Source organism: Bos mutus, chromosome 28 (assembly GCF_027580195.1).
Source record: "Bos mutus isolate GX-2022 chromosome 28, NWIPB_WYAK_1.1, whole genome shotgun sequence".
Lineage (NCBI taxonomy): Eukaryota > Metazoa > Chordata > Mammalia > Artiodactyla > Bovidae > Bos > Bos mutus.
In genome coordinates, this window is record NC_091644.1 from 11,652,107 (window position 1) to 11,675,860 (window position 23,754).

General features: G+C 48.0%; 1 protein-coding gene across 2 annotated transcripts in view; it reads right to left on the bottom strand.

Annotated features, from left to right (window-relative positions):
• Positions 1–7,726: 7,726 nt before the first annotated feature.
• The window catches only part of RPS24 (ribosomal protein S24), a 263,112-nt gene continuing 247,084 nt past the window's right edge, over positions 7,727–23,754 (bottom strand). The window contains exon 5 of one of the 2 annotated variants that reach the window (XM_070364541.1): positions 7,727–7,736. In XM_070364541.1, coding sequence (XP_070220642.1) covers positions 7,734–7,736 — 3 coding nt within the window. In that variant the 3' untranslated portion in view covers positions 7,727–7,733. Of the gene's footprint in view, positions 7,737–17,670; positions 17,681–23,754 lie in introns of those variants that run through there. The other variant, XM_070364543.1, reaches the window with a different exon arrangement.

Sequence of the window (23,754 nt, forward strand, 5' to 3'; positions counted from 1 at the left end):
CTTTAAAGACTAGACAGACGATTTCCCCAAAGAAATGATACTTGAGCTGAGTCATAAAAAATGAGTAGGAATTAGCCATTCAGATAAGGAAACAGCAAAAGCCCTTCCGGGTCAAAGAAAAAGTGCATACAAAATAGAGGTGAGCGCGGGGTGCTGAGACAGGGGAGAAGAGACAGGGGCTGATCATAAAGGTACTGCGCTTAGGAGCTTAGATTTTAAACTCGGGTGAAGGGAGCCCTAATGGTTTTAAGAATGAAGGAATTCATATAGCCAGGTTTTTAGAAATCCCCGTGACAGCAGGAAGATGGATTGGAGGAAACAGGCACCAAAGAGCCTGGTATAGTAGTCCAGGTTGGAAACAGTAGCAGTGGCGATAGAGAGGTCGGACTTCAGGACCCACTGTGTTGAGGAGGCAGAGCGGGGATGATGCTCAGATGACCGCCAGGCTTCTGGCCTCGAAGCCTAGTGAATAGGCTATTCACCCCAGCACAGGACTTGCTGGAGGAAATGCAAATTTGAGGAAAGGGCCCATTTTCAGTTGTAGGAGCTCATGAAATATCCAAGTGGATGCGCCAACTAGCCTAATGGATGAAAGTATCTGAAATTCAAGAAAAGTCTAGCTTTGGGATTCATCCAAAGATTGGTTGCTGTAAACGTGAGGGATGATACGGCCCAAGAAAAGAGACAAGTGAGCTGTGTTCAGAGCCCTGGAAATCACAGGCACAGAAGGGCCAGCTGGATGAAGAGGGAGAGGATTCCAAGAAGGAGGATTCAGAGAGGCCAGCGGAGAAGGCGGCAGCATGGAGGCCCCAGGGAAAGATCATTCTAGAAACAGGGCGTTGATGCTTCTGCAAGGTCACATAAGAGGAAGCCACCGGTGGCTTGGGGAGGAAGTGGAGCCCGTGGGAGGGGAAGACAACTCTGAAGAAGACGCAAACTGTCTGAGGAGGGGAGCTCAGGCAGGTGTGGGTAACAGGAGATCACGCAAGTGGAAGCAACCAGCAAGGGCTGTGCACCTCCGGGGGCCAGGCACAGAACTGAGCTCCACGAAGAGGGACCAGCTTTCTCCCTCGGCTGAGTTCCCACCCAAGAGCACACTGCTGTTTCCTGAAATTGTGCCAATGAGTCGGGATGATGGGACCGCAACTCCACTGGGATGCAATCAGAGGTCATGGAAGGAAAAGGGGCCGTGCTGCCAGTTTCCAGCAACCTGAGTAAGTGACTCATCTGGCCCTTCAGCACATGCTGCCCAGTCTGTCCAGGAGCCCTCACAGCTGGGAAAACAGCCTCGGAAAGATCCCTCCTTCTGAACAGTGGAGGGTTTTCCATGTGTGGGAAGCGGACCGGGGAAAGTAAAGGACAGAAACCCAGGGTTCTAAAGCCCAGTGGGGCACAAACCCCTCTCTCCTGCCCTCAGCACTCTCTGCCTCAACTTTCTAAACTGGCTCCCACCACCCAGGGGCATTTCTCGAGAACCACTGGCTTTCCTGGCATCCTGCTTAGGTCTCTGAAGACCTTCAAAAAATCGGAGACAGCTGCTTCTCCAGGCTCCTCCCACTCTGCCCTGATGCTCCTCTGGCCTCTGCAGGAACAGGGTGCCCAGGAGCAGTGGGAAAAACTCTACATCTGGAGTTTCCTAGACCTGAAATAAACCCATAGTTCACGTAGTAGCCAGATGCTGTTCATCAAACACTTCCAGCTCTCCACCTTCCAGACACACCCTGTGCTTGGCTGGGGTCATGAGACCAATCGAGCCAATGAGTTTTGAGCAGAAATGAGATGTGCAATTTCCAGACCAAGCCCTTCTTCTCCTGCATGAGCCCCCTTGGAAGGTCTCCCTCCCTTCTGCCATGGGAACCAGTGATGTGTCAGATGGTGGCTGCTTTGACAGTCTGAGTCCCAGAGCGAGGATGATGAGAAGCAGAGCCCCAGTCAGCCCTGGTGGCTTTGTAACATGAGCATGAGCTAACCCTTTGTTGTCTGGAGCCACTGGGGGTGTTACAGCAGCAAAACCTAGCCTATCCTGGCTAGATTTTGGCTCCAGGCAACCCTGGACAAGTGGCCTCTCTGCTCTGAGGCCAGCATCCTCACCTGCAAAACTGGGAAGTAACCACCAATCGCCCTGGAACACTGGGGAGGATTAGAGGAGGGGGAGCACAGAGATGCATGTAGCAGGCCGTCGCGCACGATGGTGTGTGTTAAAAGAGCCCAATGTATCCCATGACAGGACTCAGTGCCTCCGGAGCATGCCGACTCCAGGATCTGCGGAACTCTGACAGCTACACAATTTGTCCTCAGGCTTCCCCTCGGCCCTCTCAAAACCTGCTAGCTGTCTCCTTATGACAGCCATTCATTGAACTGAGAAATGCGGGGTGTATTTGTGTCTGAGAGAGAGACAGAGAGACAGACCGAGACACAGATAGAGAGAGAGAGAGTGACTCAGAGTTGAAGCTACTGTCAGCCTATCCCATGTCAAAGCCTGTGCTGGGACTCTCGAGCTCCTCGTCAATGACCCTCCTTCCGAGCATGTGCTTGTCCTACCGCAGGACAAGTAGAGACGTGCACTCGGGATGGTCTGCCCCGCCTGCCCCATCCACTCGCCATCCCCGCTGCCCTGCTCCAGCCTGAGAGGCAGCCCCTACTGACTGCACCACTGTCCCTTGCCCACTGGCAGGAGTCTGGAGGGTTAGGGCACTTCCTCTTGTTCAGGTCGCCTCCTGGCAGGGACTCCAAGGCCCCCTCCTCTGGGATCCCAGCCCTCACAGGGGATCTGGGGGCACTGTCCCACAGCCCCTGGTCCCTTCAGCCTTGGGAACAGTCAGGACACCCACTGTCACTACCTCTGAAACCATTGTCTCTACTGTGTTCCCCTAACACTGCCCCAGGGCAGTTGTCTCATCCCTGGAACCATCTGGGGTGAATTCTGTTTCTTCCCAGAGTCCTGAATTCACACTGAGGCCTCTGACGGCAGGCCCTGACTCTCCTCTGACCCCATCTCACCTCTTAGAGCCCCTGTGCCTCCCCTTCTTACTGACACCTCCCTGCACCCCACTTCTGCATGTGACAGTCTGGAGGCCCCTCAGCTGCACCCTGCAACCCAGGCATGTCAGCTGGGGACGGGGGAGGCCCCTCAGCAGCTTCAGCTCCATGAACCCCTGCTCACTGTTCCTTCTGGCTCCTTCCCTGGCCCACACCTGCTCTGGTGAGGGGCTGTGGGGCGCTCCCCCGCTCCACCCCCAGGCTGACCTGGGTGCTCCTCCAGGGTGCTAGGATCCCTGTCCAGCGGTAGCAGGCTGAATAGGACCCATGTCAGCTTTCTGGGAACACTCAGAGACGAGCAAGCCCCCGCTGGGGGCCCAGCCCTTCTCAGTTTGGGCTTCCTTAGTTTCGCTCCGGTTTCTGCTGTGGCAAGTGTGTCGGATCTTTGTCATCCTTAGACCAGCAATCTTCACGGAGCAGTGGCCCCCAGTGACCATCAGTTACCACAGGCCTGTCACCTTTGAAAACCACCAGGCCAGCAGAATCCACCCCTTCCACCTGCACCCTGCAGCTGAGCAAACATAGAGCGACCAGAACTGGCCAGGGTCAGCCAAGGGTGGCTTCATCTTCCTCCCCCTCCATGACTGATCCCTCAACCAAGGCCTCCTTGTGAGAAAGGCCAAGAAACACTGCCAGGAGACCAGGGCTCTGAGCAACTCTGAGAGTGAAAGAAACAGTCTCTTTGGGAAGAGATTTCTGGGTCAGGCAGGTCTCTGTCACCATCAGTTACGGGGCCCAGAGCAAAGTCCTCCACTTCCAAGCATTAGCCTCGTCTGCGTATCAATGATAAGGAAGGAATTCTTGACTCTGAAGCTGGTGTATGGTGCGTGTGCAATAAACATAAGAATGTAGACATTTCCAGACACCTCCCACGTGCCCAGCCCTGGACTAAGCACTCTGATTCTCCCATGTAAACCTTCTGCCATCCTATGAGATTTGACATAGTGATACCTCCATCGGGCAGAGGAAACCAAGGCTCAGTGTGGTTAAGTAACTTCTCCAAAGTCACACAGCTAAAAAGAATAAAGTTGAGATTCAAACCCTGGACTCTCTGATCCTAGAATTCTCATGATTTATTTTTTCATTTATTTTTTTTTTAATTTTGGATCTCCATGGCTTTACTTTTTAATTTTTAACTATGGAAATTTTCAAAGATACACAAAAATGAAGAAAGTAACACAATGAAGCCCCATCACCCGTGATACAGTTTCAACAATTACCAACATCCTGCTATTTTTATCTGTCCCTATCTCTACAACATTTTTTTCCTTTGGAGAATTTTAAAACAAATACCAGGCATGGGATTTCATCAATAAATTGTTGAATGAACATCTGTAGAGCCCTCATTCCTCATCATCACTTGACCAGTTTAACAATACTTCATCAAGGACCATGAACAATCCAAAAGGCTGGGCTCTTTGTTAAAAGGCAGAGGAGACAGGGCAGGGGCGAGTCCGACCTGGGTTTGAACCCTAAGACTGGTCACTGTGTCTCTGTGGAACTCTCTGACCATCCAATTCTCCTGTAAAAAGGAGATTGTAAGTGAAACATCACTAACTTGCTGTCTAAGTGATGTAATGACTGCTGATGGCCCAGGGGATGGGTTCAATACACTGGGTTCCCCTTCCTTGGCCCAAGGTACTGGTTTCCTAAGAGTGCCATAACAAAGTACCACAAACCGGATGCCTTTAAACAAGGGAAATTTATTCTGTTGTGATTTAGAGGCTAGAAGTCCAAAACTGAGGTATTGTCAGGATCATACTCTCACTGAAGGCTACAGAGAAAAATTTATTACAAGCCTCTCCCTTATCCTCTGGTGGTTGCTGGCAACCCTTGGCATTCCTTGACTTGTAGCAGCAACATCTTGGTCTCTGTGTCCCTCTTCACATGGCCTTCCCCTGTGTGTGTGTGTGTGTGTGTGTGTGTGTGTGTGTGTGCCTGTATTCAGATTTCTCTTTTTTTTTAAGGATACTGGTTATTGGATTAGGATCCACCCTACTCCAGTGTGAACTCATCTTAACTTGAGCACATCAGTGAAGACTGCATGTGCAAGTAAGGTCACATCCACAGTTTCTGGGTGGCCCTGAGTGAGGGTGGCAGGGACACAATTCAGCTCAAGACCATGGCGCTGCTACCTGCTGCTCAGGGCTGGGTGAGGCTGCCCAGGGGAGGTCCGGGGACTTCCCTGCTGCTCATTTGAGGCTGAAGAAGCCCACTTCTGGGGAAGGAAAGAAGATTCTTCCTGATACCATTTGCCCTACACCTACCATCCTTCCTAGTCACTCAGCAAGCACTGAGCCCTGGCACTTTGAAGAAGGAAACCCATTCCAAAGGATGTCCACCTGCCGCTTGCTTCCTGCTGCACCCAGAACAAAATGCTGTTTCTTGGCCCTGTCAGCCTGCTCCCTAACCTGCTCTTTTGCTCCCTGCCACCCACCTTCAACCTTCCTCAGTCAGTGACCGATACCTGAATGTACCAAGGCTGTCTGCTTCTGCACCCTCATTCATCCTCTCTGTCTCTGCGACCCCTTGCCTGGGTAATATCAATCACCCTTTGGTCTCAGTTTCACCATCAGCCCCCCATCCTGAAGCCTTCCTGACCCCCTGTGCTAGTTTTCTCATGCAGCGCCTTGCTCTTTCCCTCCAAAGTACTGAGAGCAACAGATACTTATTTCATTGTTTGGTTATTGTGTGCTGACTTGCTTCCCGCTGCAAGTCCCACTCGGACACTGAGCAGATGTGTCTAATCTGCCTCTGCATCCCCAGAATTCGGCACAATGGTTACAAATAGCAGGCACTCAATAAACAGTGTTGACAATCGATGATGAGTTTACCTCTTCAGAACCACCCTTGCACCAGTTGTGCAAGGACAGAGTTCACATCAAAGACAGAGAGTTGGACTTTCCTGATGGTCCATTGGCTAAGACTCTGCCTGCCAATGCAGAGGACACGGGTTTAATCCCTGGTCCGAGAAGATTCCATATGCCACCAGACATCTAAGCCTGTGAGCCACAACTTCTGAAGCCCGTGCACCTAGAGCCTGTGCTCTGCAACAGGAGAAACCACTGCAGTGAGAAGCCTGTGCACCGCAGTGAAGAGTAGCCTCGGTCTGCCACAGAGAAAGCCTGAAAGCAGCAAAGAAGACCCAGTGCAGCCAATAATTAAATAAGAAAAAACTTAAAAAAAAAAAAAAAAGAGAGAGAGAGGCTGCTTCTCCTCTTGACAAGATAAATCCTCCATCCGAAGAACACTGACACTCCCTTGTTAGAAAGCTCCATCTCCCTGTGGCCTCCACACCACTCTGCATCACATGAAGCCTGCCCATCTCCTCCTTTCCTTCCTATGATGGTTCTCATCATCTTCCACGTGGGTCTCCTTTCCACAGCAGGATGGCCCCATACATCAGGGTTCAGGCCTCAGCACTCTCTCTCCTCTGCCTCATCTCATCCAAGCCCCTTCTCAGGTCCTACCTCCAGGTCCAAGACCTCAAGGGGAAGCATTCCAGCCCATCAAGGATGAGGGGACGCCTTAATCTGTGCCATCACTCCTGGCTGTCCCAGCCCTCATCTCAAGTTGGCCTCCCATTACTGACAGATTAGATTTGTGACTAAAAGCCCTGGACCCAAAACATGAGGTTAGCCACAGGGTTGGCCCTCAGCATAAAGACAAGTAAGAGGTCCCCTTGGCCCATGCAGCCAAGTTGTAGGGGCTGCGTCGCGATGGGACCCACGATGCCTACACCCAGCATCGGACAGCCTCACCTCCCCCACACCCAGTGTCACACCCTGTTGATACAGCTGATTTGGCCACCATATAGCATAAGGGCTCATGGGAACTGCCGGCTAGAACCCCAAAGAGAAAGACAAAGGGCAAGGAAGCACCTATCTCTGAGAACAGACTCTGCCCTTTATGATCCAGATTAGACCAGCAGGGCCTGGCCTGGGCTGAGATCTACATTCCTGGGGGTAAGGCCTGCACTCTGGTCACCAAGAAGAACCTAGGGGCGTGATCGCCCAGACTCAAGACATGAAAATGCCGGCTAGGAACTATGAGCTGGAAAACAGTGACGGCAACATCAGATGGAGCCACCTCCCTGCAGGTAAGTGAGGAGCCCTCCTGAGACTCCTGACACCCCAACTGGGGAATCTTCTTGGCCAGGTTTCCCAGCAAGTCAGGCTGAGAACCAGGTCTTGGAAGCCCTGGACTGCTGGATTCCACCACTCCTGCAGGAAAAGGCACAGTGATCCCAGAGCAGCGAGGAGGTGGAGCAGTGGGTAAGACCTTGGTCACACCTGTGCTGCCCCCTCTGGGAAGTGTCCCCATCTCCTCTAACCCAACAGCCCCACTTTCCCAGGCTCTGAAGGCTGGCCCACGTGCGTCTCTCTCCTAGCCAACAAAGGTGATCTCTGCATGTTAAGACTCTAAAGATCCAAGGAAACAACAAAGAGATCCAAACTTTGGTGTAAAGAAACAGAACCAGACCTTGCATCCTGGCCTGCCCTGCTTCCCTCCTCCCTGGTGGCGGCCTCTCCAACTCAGCTTGCTTGCCCTGAGTGTGCCATGGGTGGCACTGGAAAACCCGGGCTGTTTTGGAAAAGACCCAGCCCTCCCCAGCTGCACCCCACAGGGCAAGTGTGAGCCAGTCACAGCAGGCGTCATGGAAACACCCCTCCCACCAGCTGTGCCCCTCCCGCTCACCCCCGCGTGGCAGGTCCCTTCTTCCCAGTGCCGCCTGTCTGCAATGGGAGACCAGCCCTGGAACTTCTCAATCAGAGAGAATTCCCACTGCTTCAGTGTTGCTTAATTTTTTCTTTCTCTCTCTCCAGCATTAGTAATAACTGGATCAGATGCCTGCATGAGTCAGCCTAGCTAGAGGCCCAATTAACTCGCCCACATGCACCCATTAATTCTCCCCTGGACCCCAGGTATCAGGCAGCAGGCACCTCTCCTTGTGAGCCTGGTACATTCAGAGACTCCTCCCACTGCGACCACACACATCCACCCCATCCTGCCCCCACTATCTCCCACCACTGCCCAGATTCAGGCTTTATCACTTCTCTTGACTTGCTCCCACCTTCTAACAGTTGTCCCCACCTCTAAGACCATCTCAACAGGTCTGGTTCCCTCCACCACCAGCTGGTTGCAGGGCGGCTGCCTAAAAGCAGACCTACTCAGGTCACAACTAGGCTCACATTTCAGGGTCCAGGCAGCAGCGGCAGGAAGTAAGGAGCCCCCCAAGTCAATAGAGCATGCACATGGGCTGCCTTCTGCACCATCAGGCTGCTGGAGGGGTTACGTCTTCACTCAAGAGCCCTCCAATGACCTCCATGAGAGGACAGTCTTGGTCCATCGCAATGACCTACTTCTGCCCTCGGTTTCTGGCTGCATTAGTCATGGCCAGTACAGGTTTGTTAGAACATCAGGTTGATTCTGCCACTGGCCCTTTCGGGGTTAGAGGAGCAAATCGAGTACCCCTGAGATGTTCTTTGTGAGAAACTGTAAAGTAGAGAAACTTGCTTTCCACTCTGCAGTCACTTCTTGGGACATAGCACTGCTCCCCTCTGGCCCGCAGCCCTGCTCTGTCTTCCCGGCTCAATTCTGAAAACCACAGCACGATAGTCACACACACACACACACACACACACACACACACACACACTGTGCACCCAGCCACCAGGAGTCCATGTCCACCACCTAGACCCACTCTTGAAGCTTCACTTCTCACCATTTAATGTTATGCTCAAAAAAAAATTTCACAGCAACCAGGAGGCAAATGGGAGTCATGTGTTCCTGGAATACCCTACAATCATTCAGGATGATACACTAGGTGGAGGGAGGAAACCATTCATTTGTCAGACTTTGACTCAGTACCTGATGGGTACAAGACACTGGGAGCAGCCATTCTTTTCCTGTCTGGAAACAGCACGAGGAGGAAGGCACACACCACCTCCATCAGATTGGATACTTCTTGGAGCTAGCCTCAGTTATGAGAACAATGCCCGAAGGGGTGTGAATTGCCCCACAACGTTAATGATACCCACATTTTAAAATAAAAATCGTGCTTTGAGAAGTAAGCTTCAGCATGCAGGACATAGGTAATTCATCTTAAATCTGCTATACTCCACATCCTTGCATCTCCTTCTGAGCTCCCATGTTATCACCCTTTTCTGTGTCTCTCATGAAGACAGGAATGTCCTTTAAGGCAGGTAATTACTGTTCACCCTACACTGAACAACCCCAGGGTGCTGAGTTTCCTGTCGCCCCTCACAGTCAAACTCTGCTGTTCTGACAGGTTTTCTGACACCTCATCAAGGAACCAAAGTACATAATCTCTGCCATCTTTGGGTCATTTGAGTCCTAGAGTCATCATTCAGCCATCGACTTATGCATGCATGCATTCATTTGCTCATTCAACATAGGCTCTGTGAGCATCTGCTCTGTGCCAGGCTCTAGGGCCTCTACCTAAGAGGTCACATATACTCTGCTACTGCTACTGCTAAGTTGCTTCAGTCGTGTCCAACTCTATGCGACCCCATGGATGGCAGCCCACCAGGCTCCCCTGTCCCTGGGATTCTCCAGGCAAGAACACAGGAGTGGGTTGCCATTCCCTTCTCCAGTGCATGAAAGTGAAAAGCGAAAGTGAAATTGCTCAGTCATGCCCGACTCCTAGCGACCCCATGGACTGCAGCCTACCAGGCTCCTCCGCCCATGGGATTTTCGAGGCAAGAGTACTGGAGTGGGGTGCCATCGCCTTCTCTACCATATGTAAAACAGATAACTAGTGGGAAGCGGCTGTGTAGCACAGGGAGCTCTGCTCGGTGCTCTGTGATGACCTAGAGGGACGGGATGGGGCGTGGGGAGGGAGACTTAAGAGAGAGGAGATATATGTATATGTGTGGCTGATTCACTTTGTTGTACAGCAGAAACTAACACAACATTGTAAAGCAATTATATTCCAATAATAAAAATTTTTTTTAATTTAAAAACACTTGAAATTTTTTAAAAAAAGAAATGAGTTAAGTCTATCGCTACTCCCTTCCAGGCATGTTTGCTGACCTGAATCCCATCTAACCTCTCAGACCTTTGGTCTCTTCTTCCACCAAGGTGAAGAATTAGGGCTGGAACAGTCTTTAGAGATGATCTAATTCAAGGGTCAGCAAAATATAGTCCTCTAGCTAAATCTAGCCCTCCATCTGTTTTTGTACAGACTGGGAGCTAAATATGGTTTTCACATTTTTAAATGGTTGAGGGAAAAGAGGAATGTTTCATGACACATGAAAATTCTATGAAATTCAAATTCCGGTGCCCATAAATAAAGCTTTATTGGCCCACAGCCACGCTCATTCATTTACCTATCGTATGCGGCCGCCTGCCTCGCTGCCACAGCAAAACCGAGGACTTGCAAGAGAAAGAGTATGGCCCACAAAGCCAAAATCATTTTCTTTATAGAAAAAGTCTGCTGACCCTGCTCTGGTCTGGTGTTGTATGGTTCATCCAACCCTGCCTCCTCCCAGAGCATCCCAGAGGACCGAAGGTGCCAGCCTGGGGGAGGGGCTCACATGCCCAGACAGGCCTGGAGCATGGGGCCACTGCCTCTCCCAGTGAGCCAAGCTGGCTTAGTGACTCCTCCTCCCCAGGAACCCTCAGGTCTCAATGCTCCTCCTTCGAGAGGCCTAGCTGCCCATGTGCTGCGCTGCTGGGGCCCCAGGAGACAAAGTCCAGTCCTAAAGCCGAGCCCCGGGTTATGCTGAGCATCGGCCAGTTTGGCCTACCACAACCTCCACTCCCATGTGCCAATCTCCTGCTCTCCTGTTTTAAACCCCCATTAAAGCTTTCACATTGAAGCATTAGGCATCGAGAAATGTTAACAAGATCTACATCTTCAAAGAAAACACAGCTCCTTCTAAGTCTTCGGTGGCCACCTCCACATGGCCTTCAGGCTTCCTCTGTGGATGTGGGGACCCGGTGGCACCATAGCCAGGGAGGCAGTGGGGGTTACCGTCTTGCTCCAAAATGTGGCCCCGGAACCCAGACGCCTGCCCTCCTGCTGCAAGGCCTTGTCCTTCCTTCGTGCCTTAAGTCACAAGGTCCGCCCACACCTGATAACTCAACTGTCTCCCTGCACACTCGGCCTTAGTCCCACATGTCACACGCATTCTCTCAGGGAAAGAACTGCAGCCGGAGAGACAAAGAGGTTAGCAAGGGCTTCCCAGCCCATTATATCAGGAATACCCCAGAGGGGGGTTTACTTTATAACCTCATTCAGTAAAGAAACAGATCCCTACACCCCAAAACACATCAGCCCAGAGTGGGAAGGGGGCTGGTGCATGAAACCATGAACAGCGCTGGCAGCATCCCCCCAGACAAAATCTTGTGCTTTAGCACCTACAGAGTAGACAGAAATCAAAGAAACAGACTCATGAATGGGCAAGGCAGTTCCCAGGAAGGGATGAATTCTGGCAGGGAAACAAGACAGGTGGACGTGCTTGCACGGCAGGGGCAACATTCAATTTGATCATCAGAGATGGCCTGTGAGCAGAGAAGGAGCCAGCTTTGAGCATATCTGGAGAAACACCTGCAGACGGAGGGTGCAAAGGCCCTGAGATGATGTGATGAATACTCTTCACTCTATCTGGGACTCCCCTTACAAGCCAGGGCCCACTTCTTTCCGCAGGACATAAAGTATCAGAAGTTCACTCATCAGCCTCCCTTGTAGCCACCACGTGGCTCATATAGGCTTCTCAGTCAGATGTACTGATCCCAAAATTTTGAGTCAGATGTGACTGACACAAAAAAATGGAGGCTGGGAACTTTCCTGGTGATCCAGTGGCTAAGACTCCCTGCTCCCAATGCAGGGGACAAGGGTTTGCTCCCTGGTCAGAGAACTAGATCCCACATGAGGCAGCTAAGTGTTCACATGCGGCAACTGAAGATCCTGCATGCTGCAGTGAAGATCGAAGATCCTGCATGCTGCAACTAAGACCCAGCACAGCCAAATAAATAAATATTTTTAAAAAAGGAAAGAAACAAAGAAGTGAGGGCTGGGAAGACCACAGGTGGGCAAGGGTGTCTCCGTGCAGTAGTCATACTCTCTCTAGGGAGGTGGCCGTGGCCGCGGATCTAGCAGCAGAGTCCATATTGAGGGCTACCACTTGGTTGGATGGCCATGGTGTCTGCACCCAGGAGCAGCATCTAAGAGGTGCTCTGAAGCATGATTTGGGGTGTGGTTTCTAGTTGCATAACTTCTGATTTTAGTTTTCTTGCCCTCCAGGAAATTCACTGAGCTCCACAAGATTGTTTCATTACATTGCTTTTCCGCTTACAACACTGAAAGTCACTTTCTGCTGCATGCTACCCAGAACGCTGACCAATACAGGCAAGTATGGCAGAGACAGTTCAGTTCAGTTCAGTCGCTCAGTCGTGTCCAACTCTTTGCGATCCCATGAATCGCAGCACGCCAGGCCTCCCTGTCCATCACCATCTCCCGGAGTTCACTCAAACTCACATCCATCGAGTTGGTGATGCCATCCAGCCATCTCATCCTCTGTCGTCCCCTTCTCCTCCTGCCCCCAATCCCTCCCAGCATCAGAGTCTTTTCCAATGAGTCAACTCTTTGCATGAGGTGGCCAAAGTACTGGAGTTTCAGCTTTAGCATCATTCCTTCCAAAGAAATCCCAGGACTAATCTCCTTTTGGATGGACTGGTTGGATCTCCTTGCAGTCCAAGGGACTCTCCAGAGTCTTCTCCAACACCACAGTTCAAAAGCATCAATTCTTCGACGCTCAGCTTTCTTCACAGTCCAACTCTCACATCCATACATGACCACCAGAAAAACCATAGCCTTGACTAGATGGACCTTTGTTGGCAAAGTAATGTCTCTGCTTTTTATTATGCTATCTAGGTTGGTCATAACTTTCCTTCCAAGGAGTAAGCGTCTTTTAATTTCACAGCTGCAATCACCATCTGCAGTGATTATGGAGCCCCCAAAACTAAAGTCAGCCACTGTTTCCACTGTTTCCAATCTATTTCCCATGAAGTGATGGGACCGGATGCCATGATCTTCGTTTTCTGAATGTTATTGCATAAAGAAGAAACCAGCACATAGCATCTGTGCCACTGAGACTGCAGGGTTTATCTGTCACCGCAGCACTGCCTGGTCCATCCTAACTATTACAGAAAGTTTCAGGATCAGATTTTTTTAAAAGGCAGGTGGCATGAAGCCTGATGAATACTTGAAAAGAGGAGAAAAGATGGGGAGAATGGTCTGAAATAACACTGAAGTTATTAATAACAGGGTTTGGTTTATTTTATTCTGTGATTAAAAGGCCCCAGAAGGTTTTAGACAGAAACAGATATAGCCAAACACTGAAGCAGAATGCCTTTCCCACAGCTTATAGGAATGAGGAGCTTGAGACACGTGTGTGTCGGTGTGGGGGTGTGTGTGGTGTGGGTGGGGTCTCAAAAGACGTCTAACCAACCCTCTGCTGCTGTCACATATGTCCCACTTGGAAGCTCTTAAGGAGTTACCTGGCCTCTTCTTGCATGTTTTCATTGACAGGAAACGCACTTCTTTCTAGTACTCCTCATTTTACTGAGGGATTTCTCTGAGCTTTTTCATTTTCCTATAGCCTCTCTCTACTGGTAAACCCCAGCAAGTCTGAACACACTTGCCATTCCTCAGAGGCCCCACACAGAACTTTCTGCCATGTTCATGCTCTGCTGAACACACAGCCTCTGAACACTGGCCTCCCAAAATCTGTCTCCAGCAGAGCTGGATGCTGAAAGCAGGGTTAGGGTATAGGCTTAGGGATCCAGGATCTCTGCACTGAGAGTATGATCAGCCCAGCAGGAGAGAAGGATATGCCAGGAGGGGCTCACACAATCTGTTATGTTTGCATTGTGCTCCTCCCACATCCCCTAGAGAGAGCAGAGGGGACATTTAAATCTCCCTCTGCCAGGCTCCCTCTGCCTGCCCTTGTCCATATCCGCAGCCCAACCTTCAGCTCCATGAGCTGATGCAGCAGGAATTTATTTACAAGTTCATTATCCCTGTGAATCATGTCCAGCTTGAGTTGGGGCTTAACACAGAGCTGAGGGGAGGTCCTTCAAACAGCTGTGCCCATGAAGCTTGGGGAGGGGATGGGCCAGGACAAGTAGGGCCTCACTGCACCAAGAGCCAAGAGGGCAGATGGGAGCAGGGCATGGGAGATGGCTCGTGCCAGCCCTGGGGTTTGGTCTGGCTCTAGCAATTGTAGGGCTTTTCCAAACTCTGGCTTAATTCCAACACAGAGGCCCCAGATGGAAGATCTGGCTTGCAGTCATCCATAACTTCTAAGTCCCCAAAGGTACCAGGGCACTTGAGAGAGTAGAGAAGCAGCAACCAACATGTTTCTGACTTCTATCCCAGCAGGAATGCTGCTGCTCCACCAGCCACTAGAGTGGACGATTTTATATCAATACTCTAGTGTTATTCAAATGCAAGCGATGACCATTAACTTATTCAAACTTCTGTTACAACCAGTATTTTATTTGATCACTGTACATAAATTTATCCATCTCCATTTGAAAGAAAGGGGTTCAAAGCTCTGAAAGGTGGAGAGTCTGGCCCAAGACCGACTATAATAAATGATATTGTCCAGGACTTAAGGTCAAATCCTTAACTCCACATCCACACTAACCCAAATCTCAACACCTGCCTCTTCATTCTGACTGCCTTCTGAAATGCAGAATGATGGTACAACTGTCAGGGTTTACTTGGGGAAATAGAAACTCTCCAGATCTTTCAAACAGAAGATTTAATAATTTAACAAGAAATAGATGTCATGGTAGATATAGATTATTTGCAAAATTGGCCATGATTATTTTCCTCCCTATATCCAAGTGATGTGACTTTGAATTTGGGCTGGTCTTGTAGCTTAGTTTGGTCCATAGAATATGACCAAAGTGATGCTGCTCCACTTTCAAGCCTAACCCTCAAGACACCTTGCATTGTTCTAGGTGCTTTCTTAGAACCCTGCACAGTCAACATGCATACAAGAAGGAGAGACCGTGTGGAGTACAGGCTACTCATCCCAGTCAAGGCCACTCTGGACCAATCAGCCTGCAGACCACCTTGCACCTGAGTTCAGATGCATGCGTGATCCCAAATAAGAACAGAAGGACCGCCCAGCTGAGCCCAGCCTAAATCCTGATCCACAATGTTGTGAGCTAAATATATCATTTTTGCTTTAAATGAGTAACTGTGAGCTACTTATTATTCAGCAAAAGATAACTGACACAGTACCTACAAAACTTTTAGAACAGCTAAAAACTAAAGATTACTGTATAAATTTAAGGAGTGAAGTTTTGGGACTTCCCTGGTAGCACAGTGGCTAAGACTCTGCTCCCAATGCAGGGGCCCCAGGTTCAATCCCTGGTCAGGGAACTAGATCCTGCATGCCAAAACTAAGACCCAGCACAGCCAAATCAATCAACAAACCAATAAATAATTTTTTTAAAAGAAATTCATTTGTAAAAAGGAGGGGAAGGATAGTTAGGGAGTTTGGGATCGATATTTACATACTGCTATATTTAAAATGGATAACCAACAAGGTCCTACTGTATGTAAAGCACAGGGAACTCTGCTCAGTGTTATATGGCAGCCTGGATGGGAGGGAGTTTGAGGGAGAATGCATACATGTATATGTATAGCTGAGTCCCTTTGCTGTCCACTTGAAACTATCACAATAGTGTTAATTGACTATGCTCCAATGTAAAATAAAAATTTTTAAATGAAATATTAAAAGCAAACAAAAAAAAGAGTGAAGTTTCTCTGCAAACTTTCAGAAATAAAGAAATTGCAGGATCTGCAGGAAGTACTACAGGGCTCACAGATGCTCCCAACATTGTTGACTCAAACAGGAAAATTCTGAGGTTGTTTTAAAACCTCACATCTGCCATTGCCCACCAGTCTACCCACCACAGTTAGAGAACAATGAGATGGCTTTGGCTTCTTTCCAAGCCCACCAGTCTACCTACCAGTTAGAAGACAATGAGATGGCTTTGGCTACTTTCCTTCTGAATCTCATGTAGTTACCACTCCAGGAAAGAATCCAACCTGGAACCTGGATGGCAAGTGTTCTCAGAAATGTGGTTCTCAGGCTTCCAGCCCCTGGTACAGAAGAGAGAGCACAGAAGCAGAAAAGTGAGGCTGGGCTGCCAAAGGCACCGGGTCTACTCTGCCTCACACATACCTTCTAAAGATACTTAAAATACCAGGAAGGACTTGTTTCCACTGCTCCCCATTCGCACTAGTTCTCCTTTTGGATTCACATGGGCCTCATTAGCTTATTTCATTCTCATTTAAGATCTGCAATCAAGCAACGGCTGAATGTTCAGGTACCTGAAATTTCATAGGGACAAGTCCCCAGAAGTAAGGATGATCTATACAACTTCCCCAGCTACCACTCTGATGACTCCATTCTTCTAGTGTCTACATCAAGTTTGGGAAGGAAGGAGGTAGCAAAATCCAGTTCTCTGCATTGTCAAGACGGGAAAACTGGCCTGGGAGCACTGACAAAGCATAGAGATGATGAGCTAAGAGCAAGGAGCTTGGGACCCTGAGTCTTCTCTCTCTATCACTAAATCGTTAAGTTCTGCTGGGATCTAATTATAATAGCCCATGTTTGAGACAGATAGAGATTTGAGGGTTTTCTCCAGAGAAACAAGTTCCTCTGAGAATCTGAATTTATGACAATTTGAAATTCTAAGTGCCTGCAGAATCTCTGCTCTGGCAGAAGGATTCTCTTCCATGTCTCCCCTCGGGTCAAGCTCCCCAGGTTGCCTTGGACTTGACCCTCTTGGAACAAGCTCATTCACTCCTATGGTTTCAATTTCCATTGAAATACTGATGGCTCGCAGGTATCCAAGCCCATACATACAACTAACTGTTTAATATTGCTACTGGGATTGCCCACAGGGTCTCCCACCCTGCGGAGGCCCTTCCCTCTAAACCAGCACCAACCACCACCAGTTCACCTGGTGGCGTCACCAGGTCATCCAAGCCAAGAATTTCCCCATCTCCCAGGTTTATTTCCATAACCAGCTCCCTGTCTGGTTTCTTGGCCTCCAGTCTTGTGCCTCCAATCAATGATTCCCAGAGCTGCCAGAGGAAGCTCCCCAATCACATACCTGCCATGACACTTCCTAGATTGAAGCACTTTATCATCAATCTGTGACCTATAGGAGAACATCTCAACTCCTCGGTCTGGCATTCAAGGGCTTCTCTGCTGGTTCCTGCCAACATCTTCAACACTATCCAATTTCACATTGTCCCTCAGCCACACTGAACTGCCTGGGACGCCCAAAGCTGTCAAAACCCTTATGCCTTTAGTCAGCACCCATCTACCTACATCTGGGGGCTTCCCAGCTGACACTAGTGGTAAATAACCTGCCTGCCAATGCAGGAGACGCAAGAGACACAGGTTCGATCCCTGGGTCGGGAAGATCCCCTGCAGAAGGAAGTGGCAACGCACTCCAGTATTCTTGCCTGGAGAATCCCATGGACAGGGGAGCCTGATGGGCTACAGTCCATAGGGGTTGCAAAGAGTCAGACACCACTGAATTGACTTAGCACGCGCATGAGCCCCTCTTGTCCAGCTCAGTGCTCTTCCTGTGGGCTGTCACGGTACCACTGTAATTACCTTTAAACTCTATCTACCCTACAAGTTTGGAAGCTCCATGAAAGCTGAGGCCATGCCCCCAGGTTCCTCTTTATATATCAGTCCCCATTGGGAATGGACAGCAGTAAATGACTGTTAAACCAAATCATGAGCTTCCCCAGATGCTGTGAAGTTCATGGTAGAGAGTGTGTTCAATCCATCATAATATAATAACAGTAATAGCTAAATATTTTTAATGCTTACTTTGGACCAGAAGGTTTATAGGCATTATTAGCTCACTTAATCCTCCTTGCAACCTCAAGAGATATTACTGTTATTATCCTGATTTGTAGATAAATATGAGATTTAAAGAGGTTAAATAACTTGCCCAAATCATTCAGCTAGTGTGCAGTGAAATCAGACACTTGTCCTCCCTTTGAGATCACACAGGCATTACTAACTTATTTAATCCTCATTTACACCCATCTGTGGGCTCCAACCCTGGGTGATCCCTATAGAGATAAGAAGATTTCACCTACATGCCTGCACTTCAGGCTTAAGAATAAAATGAAGGGACAGAGGACCTGGATGTGTTATCTTGATTCTATGTAACACCCTCCCATTCCAGGCTAGTCTCCTGCTCACAGCAGTGAAGGATGGAATGGCTGAAAAGGATTGGAAGTCAGGTGGTCCACACACTTGACCACTAGACATATGGCCTCTCTAGTGTTTCCCCTTCATAATACAGTCAACTCCACCACCACATGATGAGGGATGGGGTGGTATGGTGAGGGATGGGGTGACATGGAGTCCCATCTTCCTTGGTCAGATTGCTAACAAGTACAGTCAGCCTCCATATCCATGGGTTTCACATCTGCCAATTCAACCAATGGCAGGCCAAATAACAGTCTGAGGAATATGTGGATATGGAGGGTCAATCTTATACCTTACTCCACAAATATCCAAAAGTGCTTAGATAATTAAATAAGCTTTCTTGCTGCAGCAATTATCAGAGCCTTTAATATGCCAGTGTTGTTTTGAACAAAAGATATGTAGCATTTCCTGCACTCGTTAGACCACAGTACGCTTCATTTCCTCAGACATCTGCCAGGACTAGGGACCCATGGAACACAGTTTGGCAAATATTAATTCCTGGGGCACATCCCTCCAGAGGCCTGGCTACACCTGGTCTTCATGAGATACACCAGATTCTTTCCATTAAATTTTCTTCCCTGCTGGAGTTAACTCAGGTCAGTTTCCGTCAGTCGCAACAACAGATCTTGACTGAGACACACCCTCACTTGCCCTCAGAAAGGCCATATCTTTGGCAACTTCTGGGATTTACACCCAGAGGTGGAACATGAGAGAAGGATCTGGGGAGACCCAAGCAGTCAGACGTGGTCATGGCAGGCTGCAACTGATACCCACCACTGAGGGGTCATGCTCAGAAATGCATGCTAAAGGACTCCTGGATCTTTTTTGTTTTCAGTTTCCCTTCCTGATGAGAAATTTACCATGTTTAGATAAAGAGAACTGTGGCTTATGCTTTTGGATTCCTGTGGCTGAGTTTATGTCCTTTTGATATTTCTATCATGTTTCTGGGTGTTACAGAAGTTTCCCTTCCTCCAGAATGTTGAAGGAGGGGGTCACAAGTCTCTTCCCATCTCCATTCATCCCAACTCTGACACATACACACACAAACACCCTACTTCTGTTTAGTTTCTCCCAAGTCTACAATCTGGGTTGAGGAAGGGTTTATGGGTAGATGTAATGCCCATTCTTGATGAGCACATGCTCCATATTGGTTTCTAGGAGAGACAGAAGCCTTGACTTGCAGAATATCCCCTTTCTTATCATGGCCACACCCTAGGCGAGCTGAAGTTCTATTCTCTTAGCTGACAGAGCCTGTTTAAAATGAGTGGAGGTTGGTTCAGTTCAGTTCAGTCGCTCAGTCATGTCTCACTCTTTGTGACCCCATGAATTGCAGCATGCCAGGCCTCTCTGTCCATCACCAACTCCCAGAGTTGACTCAAACTCAGCTCCATCGAGTCGGTGATGCCATCCATCCATCTCATCCTCTGTCGTCCCCTTCTTCTCCTGCCCCCAATCCCTCTCAGCATCAAAATCTCTTCCAACGAGTCAACTCTTCACATGAGGTGGCCAAAGTACTGGAGTTTCAGCTTTAGCATCATTCCTTCCAAAGAACACCCAGGACTGATCTCCTTTAGAATGGACTGGTTAGATCTCCTTGCAGTCCAAGGGACTCTCAAGAGTCTTCTCCAGCACCACAGTTCAAAAGCATCAATTCTTCAGCACTCAGCTTTCTTCACAGTCCAACTCTCACATCCATAACATGACTACTGGAAAAACTGTAGCCTTGACTAGACAGACATTTGTTGACAAAGTAATGTCTCTGCTTTTGAATATGCTATCTAGGTTGGTCATAATTTTCCTTCCAAGGAGTAAGCGTCTTTTAATTTCATGGCTTCAATCACCATCTGCAGTGATTTTGGAGCCCCAAAAAATAAAGTCTGACACTGTTTCCACTGTTTCCCCATCTATTCCCCATGAAGTGATGGGACCAGATGCCATGATCTTCGTTTTCTGAATGTTGAGCTTTAAGCCAACTTTTTTACTCTCCACTTTCACTTTCATCAAGAGGCTTTTGAGTTCCTCTTCACTTTCTGCCATAAGGGTGGTGTCATCTGCATATCTGAGGTTATTGATATTTCTCCCGGCAATCTTGATTCCAGCTTGTGCTTCTTCCAGCCCAGCATTTCTCATGATGTACTCTGCATAGAAGTTAAATAAGCAGGGTGACAATATACAGTCTTGATGTACTTCTTTTCCTATTTGGAACCAGTCTGTTGTTCCATGACCAGTTCTAACTGTTGCTTCCTGACCTGCATATAGGTTTCTCAAGAGGCAGGTCAGGTGGTCTGGTATTCCCATGTCTTTCAGAATTGTCCACAGTTTATTGTGATCCACACAGTCAAAGGCTTTGGCATAGTCAATAAAGCAGAAATAGGTGTTTTTCTGGAATTCTCTTGCTTTTTCCATGATCCAGCGGATGTTGGCAATTTGATCTCTGCCTTTTCTAAAACCAGCTTGAACATCAGGAAGTTCACGGTTCACATGTTGCTGAAACCTGGCTTGGAGAATTTTGAGCATTACTTTACTAGCGTGTGAGATGAGTGCAATTGTGTGGTAGTTTGAGCATTTTTGGCATTGCCTTTCTTTGGGATTAGAATGAAAACTGACCTTTTCCAGTCGTGTGGCCACTGCTGAGTTTTCCAAATTTGCTGGCATATTGAGTGCAGCACTTTCACACCATCATATTCTGGATTTGAAATAGCTCAACTGGAATTCCATCACCTCACTAGCTTTGTTCGTAGTGATTGGTTGCCACCAAAATGGCAGCAGGGGTGGACAGGATTGAACTAGGTTCCGCTGCAGTCCATCCACACTGCCTGAGCCATACTGCACAGCCATGCTAGGGGACAAGAGAGTGGCTTGGAGATAGAGCCAGACCTGGTCACCCCACGGACAAGGATGCTGTTCCCCAGAGCCCTGGGCAGCAAAGACCACTCATTCTCATGCTCCCCAAATTGCAGGCTGGGATTGGGTCCCTCTTGCCTCTTACTCCATGCCATGACTCACCACCACATGTGAAAGACCCCTGTTCCTTGAGGCTCATGCCACCTGGCTACAGTACCACCCGCAACACATCCTGAGTCACCTACCATCCTTCCAGTCCTGTCCCAAGATCATTGACGACTTTGGCATTAAGATGCAGCCCTCATCTCCACTCAGACCTTACCCTGGTGACTTCAGTTTCCACATGAATGCCCCATCCAATACCTTGGGTGCTCAGTCCCTTAACCTCCTCCATGAAGACCTTCTCCCTCTCTCCACTCCAGCCAGTCACCCACGCATTTTGCCACACTCTAGGCTTTGTCATCACCTCGAACTGGCCTATTTCTACTACTCTGAAATCATAAATTCAGCCCAGATTATTCTTTCTGTTTTTTGTCCTAAAATACACATAACATAAAATATATCACCTTAATGATTTTTAAATATATAGCTCAGTGGTTATTATATATATATATATACACACATACACACTTATGGTGAATATATTATCAGTAACACTTGCTATTTTCTGGGGGTTTTTTTGGTTCTTTTTTTAAGATAATAGTCATCATATGGATATGGGTGGTATCTTATTGTGGTTTTGATTTGCATTTCCCTAATGATTAATAATATTGCATATGATTTCATTTGTTTATTATGCATTTGCAGATCTCCTTTGAAGAAATGTCTATTCAAGTCCTTGGCCCATTTGTGAATAAGGTTGTTTGGCTTTGGGGTTGCTATTGGGTTTTAGGAGTTCTCTATATATTCTGGATATTAATCCCTTACTGGATATATGATTTGCAAACATGTTCTCCCATTCTGTGTGTTGCCTTTTTACTCTTTAAATCAGAACCATCAGACATTCCCTTTCAGGCCCTCTTCATCCCCACCTAAACTCACCCTTACTTTCTTTCTTCTTCCAATAAGAGGGTGTCCCTTCCTACCCAAAACTATTCCCTCTCCCATGAACTCCCTGGATTCCAACCTAGTTGGCTTTCACCAAAAAATCCCACTTTCTTGATAATCCCTGTAGGAGCCAGACTTCAAAATGCCTCCCACTCTCAGTCAACTAGTCCTTTTGGTATTCAGACCCTCATGCACCCTCTGTCACACTAAATTTGTCCTGTCCGCATAGAACTAGGAGAATGCAAAGAAAGTAACTCTGCATGACTTCCAAGGCTGCGTCATAAGAACCTTGTGACCTCAGCCCTGAGCTCTTGGAACACTTGATCTTGGGAACCCTGAGCTACTTTATAAGAATTCTATTACACTGAGACCACCATGCTGTTAGGCAGCCCAAGTTAGCTACTTGAAGAGGCCACACGGATAATGAATGATGCTGGCCAGATTCCCAGCTGTTCCAGCCACCCTAGCCGAGATGCCAGCATGTGAGTGAAGGTGCTGTCTTACACATAGAGGGCTGAGGTCCCACACAGTCCCACCCAACTCCAACTGCACACCTCCAAGCCTTCATCTAAGCCCTTCATCTATTTGTAGCATTCCATGCTGTGAGCCACTCTTTCTTTCTTGAAATGTTCTCCTTGCTTGGCTCCTCTAGTGCCATTTCCTTCTAGCTTTCTAAGAATCTGGCTGCTTGTTCTTGTCTCCATCATGATCTCCTTGTTTTCTGCCACTCTCTTTGTTATTTGTGTGGGGGAGTATATAAATGTAATATGTTTTGAACACTCAAAAGATGTAAAAATGTGTACAGTGAAATTTTTCTTTCTCACCCCTCTCTCTCAACCACAAGATTCTTTTCCCAAGAGGCCATCAATGTTACCACTTTTTAATGCATTTCTCGACAGACATAATAGGTATAAACAGGCATATATCTATAGATTCTGCCTCTCCACACACATATACATTTTTTCCCACAAGATTGGCAGTCTATATCAATAAGATATACCTTACTGTCTTCACAACAGTGTATCTTAGAGGTCTTTCCAAATCAGAACATCACAAATGCCTTCATCCTGTCCGTTATACCTACATAGTATACTCTTGTATGCGAGTACCTGATTTATCTCATCATCTCTCTCTTGTGTCTGTTTGGGTTGCTTCCATCTTTTGCTATGGCAAACAATGTTGTAATAACTAATCTCATATGCATCAATGCATCATTTTTCAGATGGGGGAATCTTTCCATCCTTTAAATTCTTAGAAGTGGTTAGGTCAAAAGCATTTTTAATGCCAGAAGATATTGCCAATTTCCCTCCTTTGAGTTGCACCATTTCAACTTGCATCAGCAATGCATGAGCGTCTGTTTCCCCACACAGCGTGTTATCAAACGTTTTGATCTTGGCCAAACTGAGAGATGAAATAGTGAAACTTTAATTATATTTCTCCCATTATGAATAATGGGGCATCTTGTCTTAGGTGTTGGTAACTCTGTACACCTTGTCCATCTTTCTTCTGTGTTGTTGATCTGCTTTATATT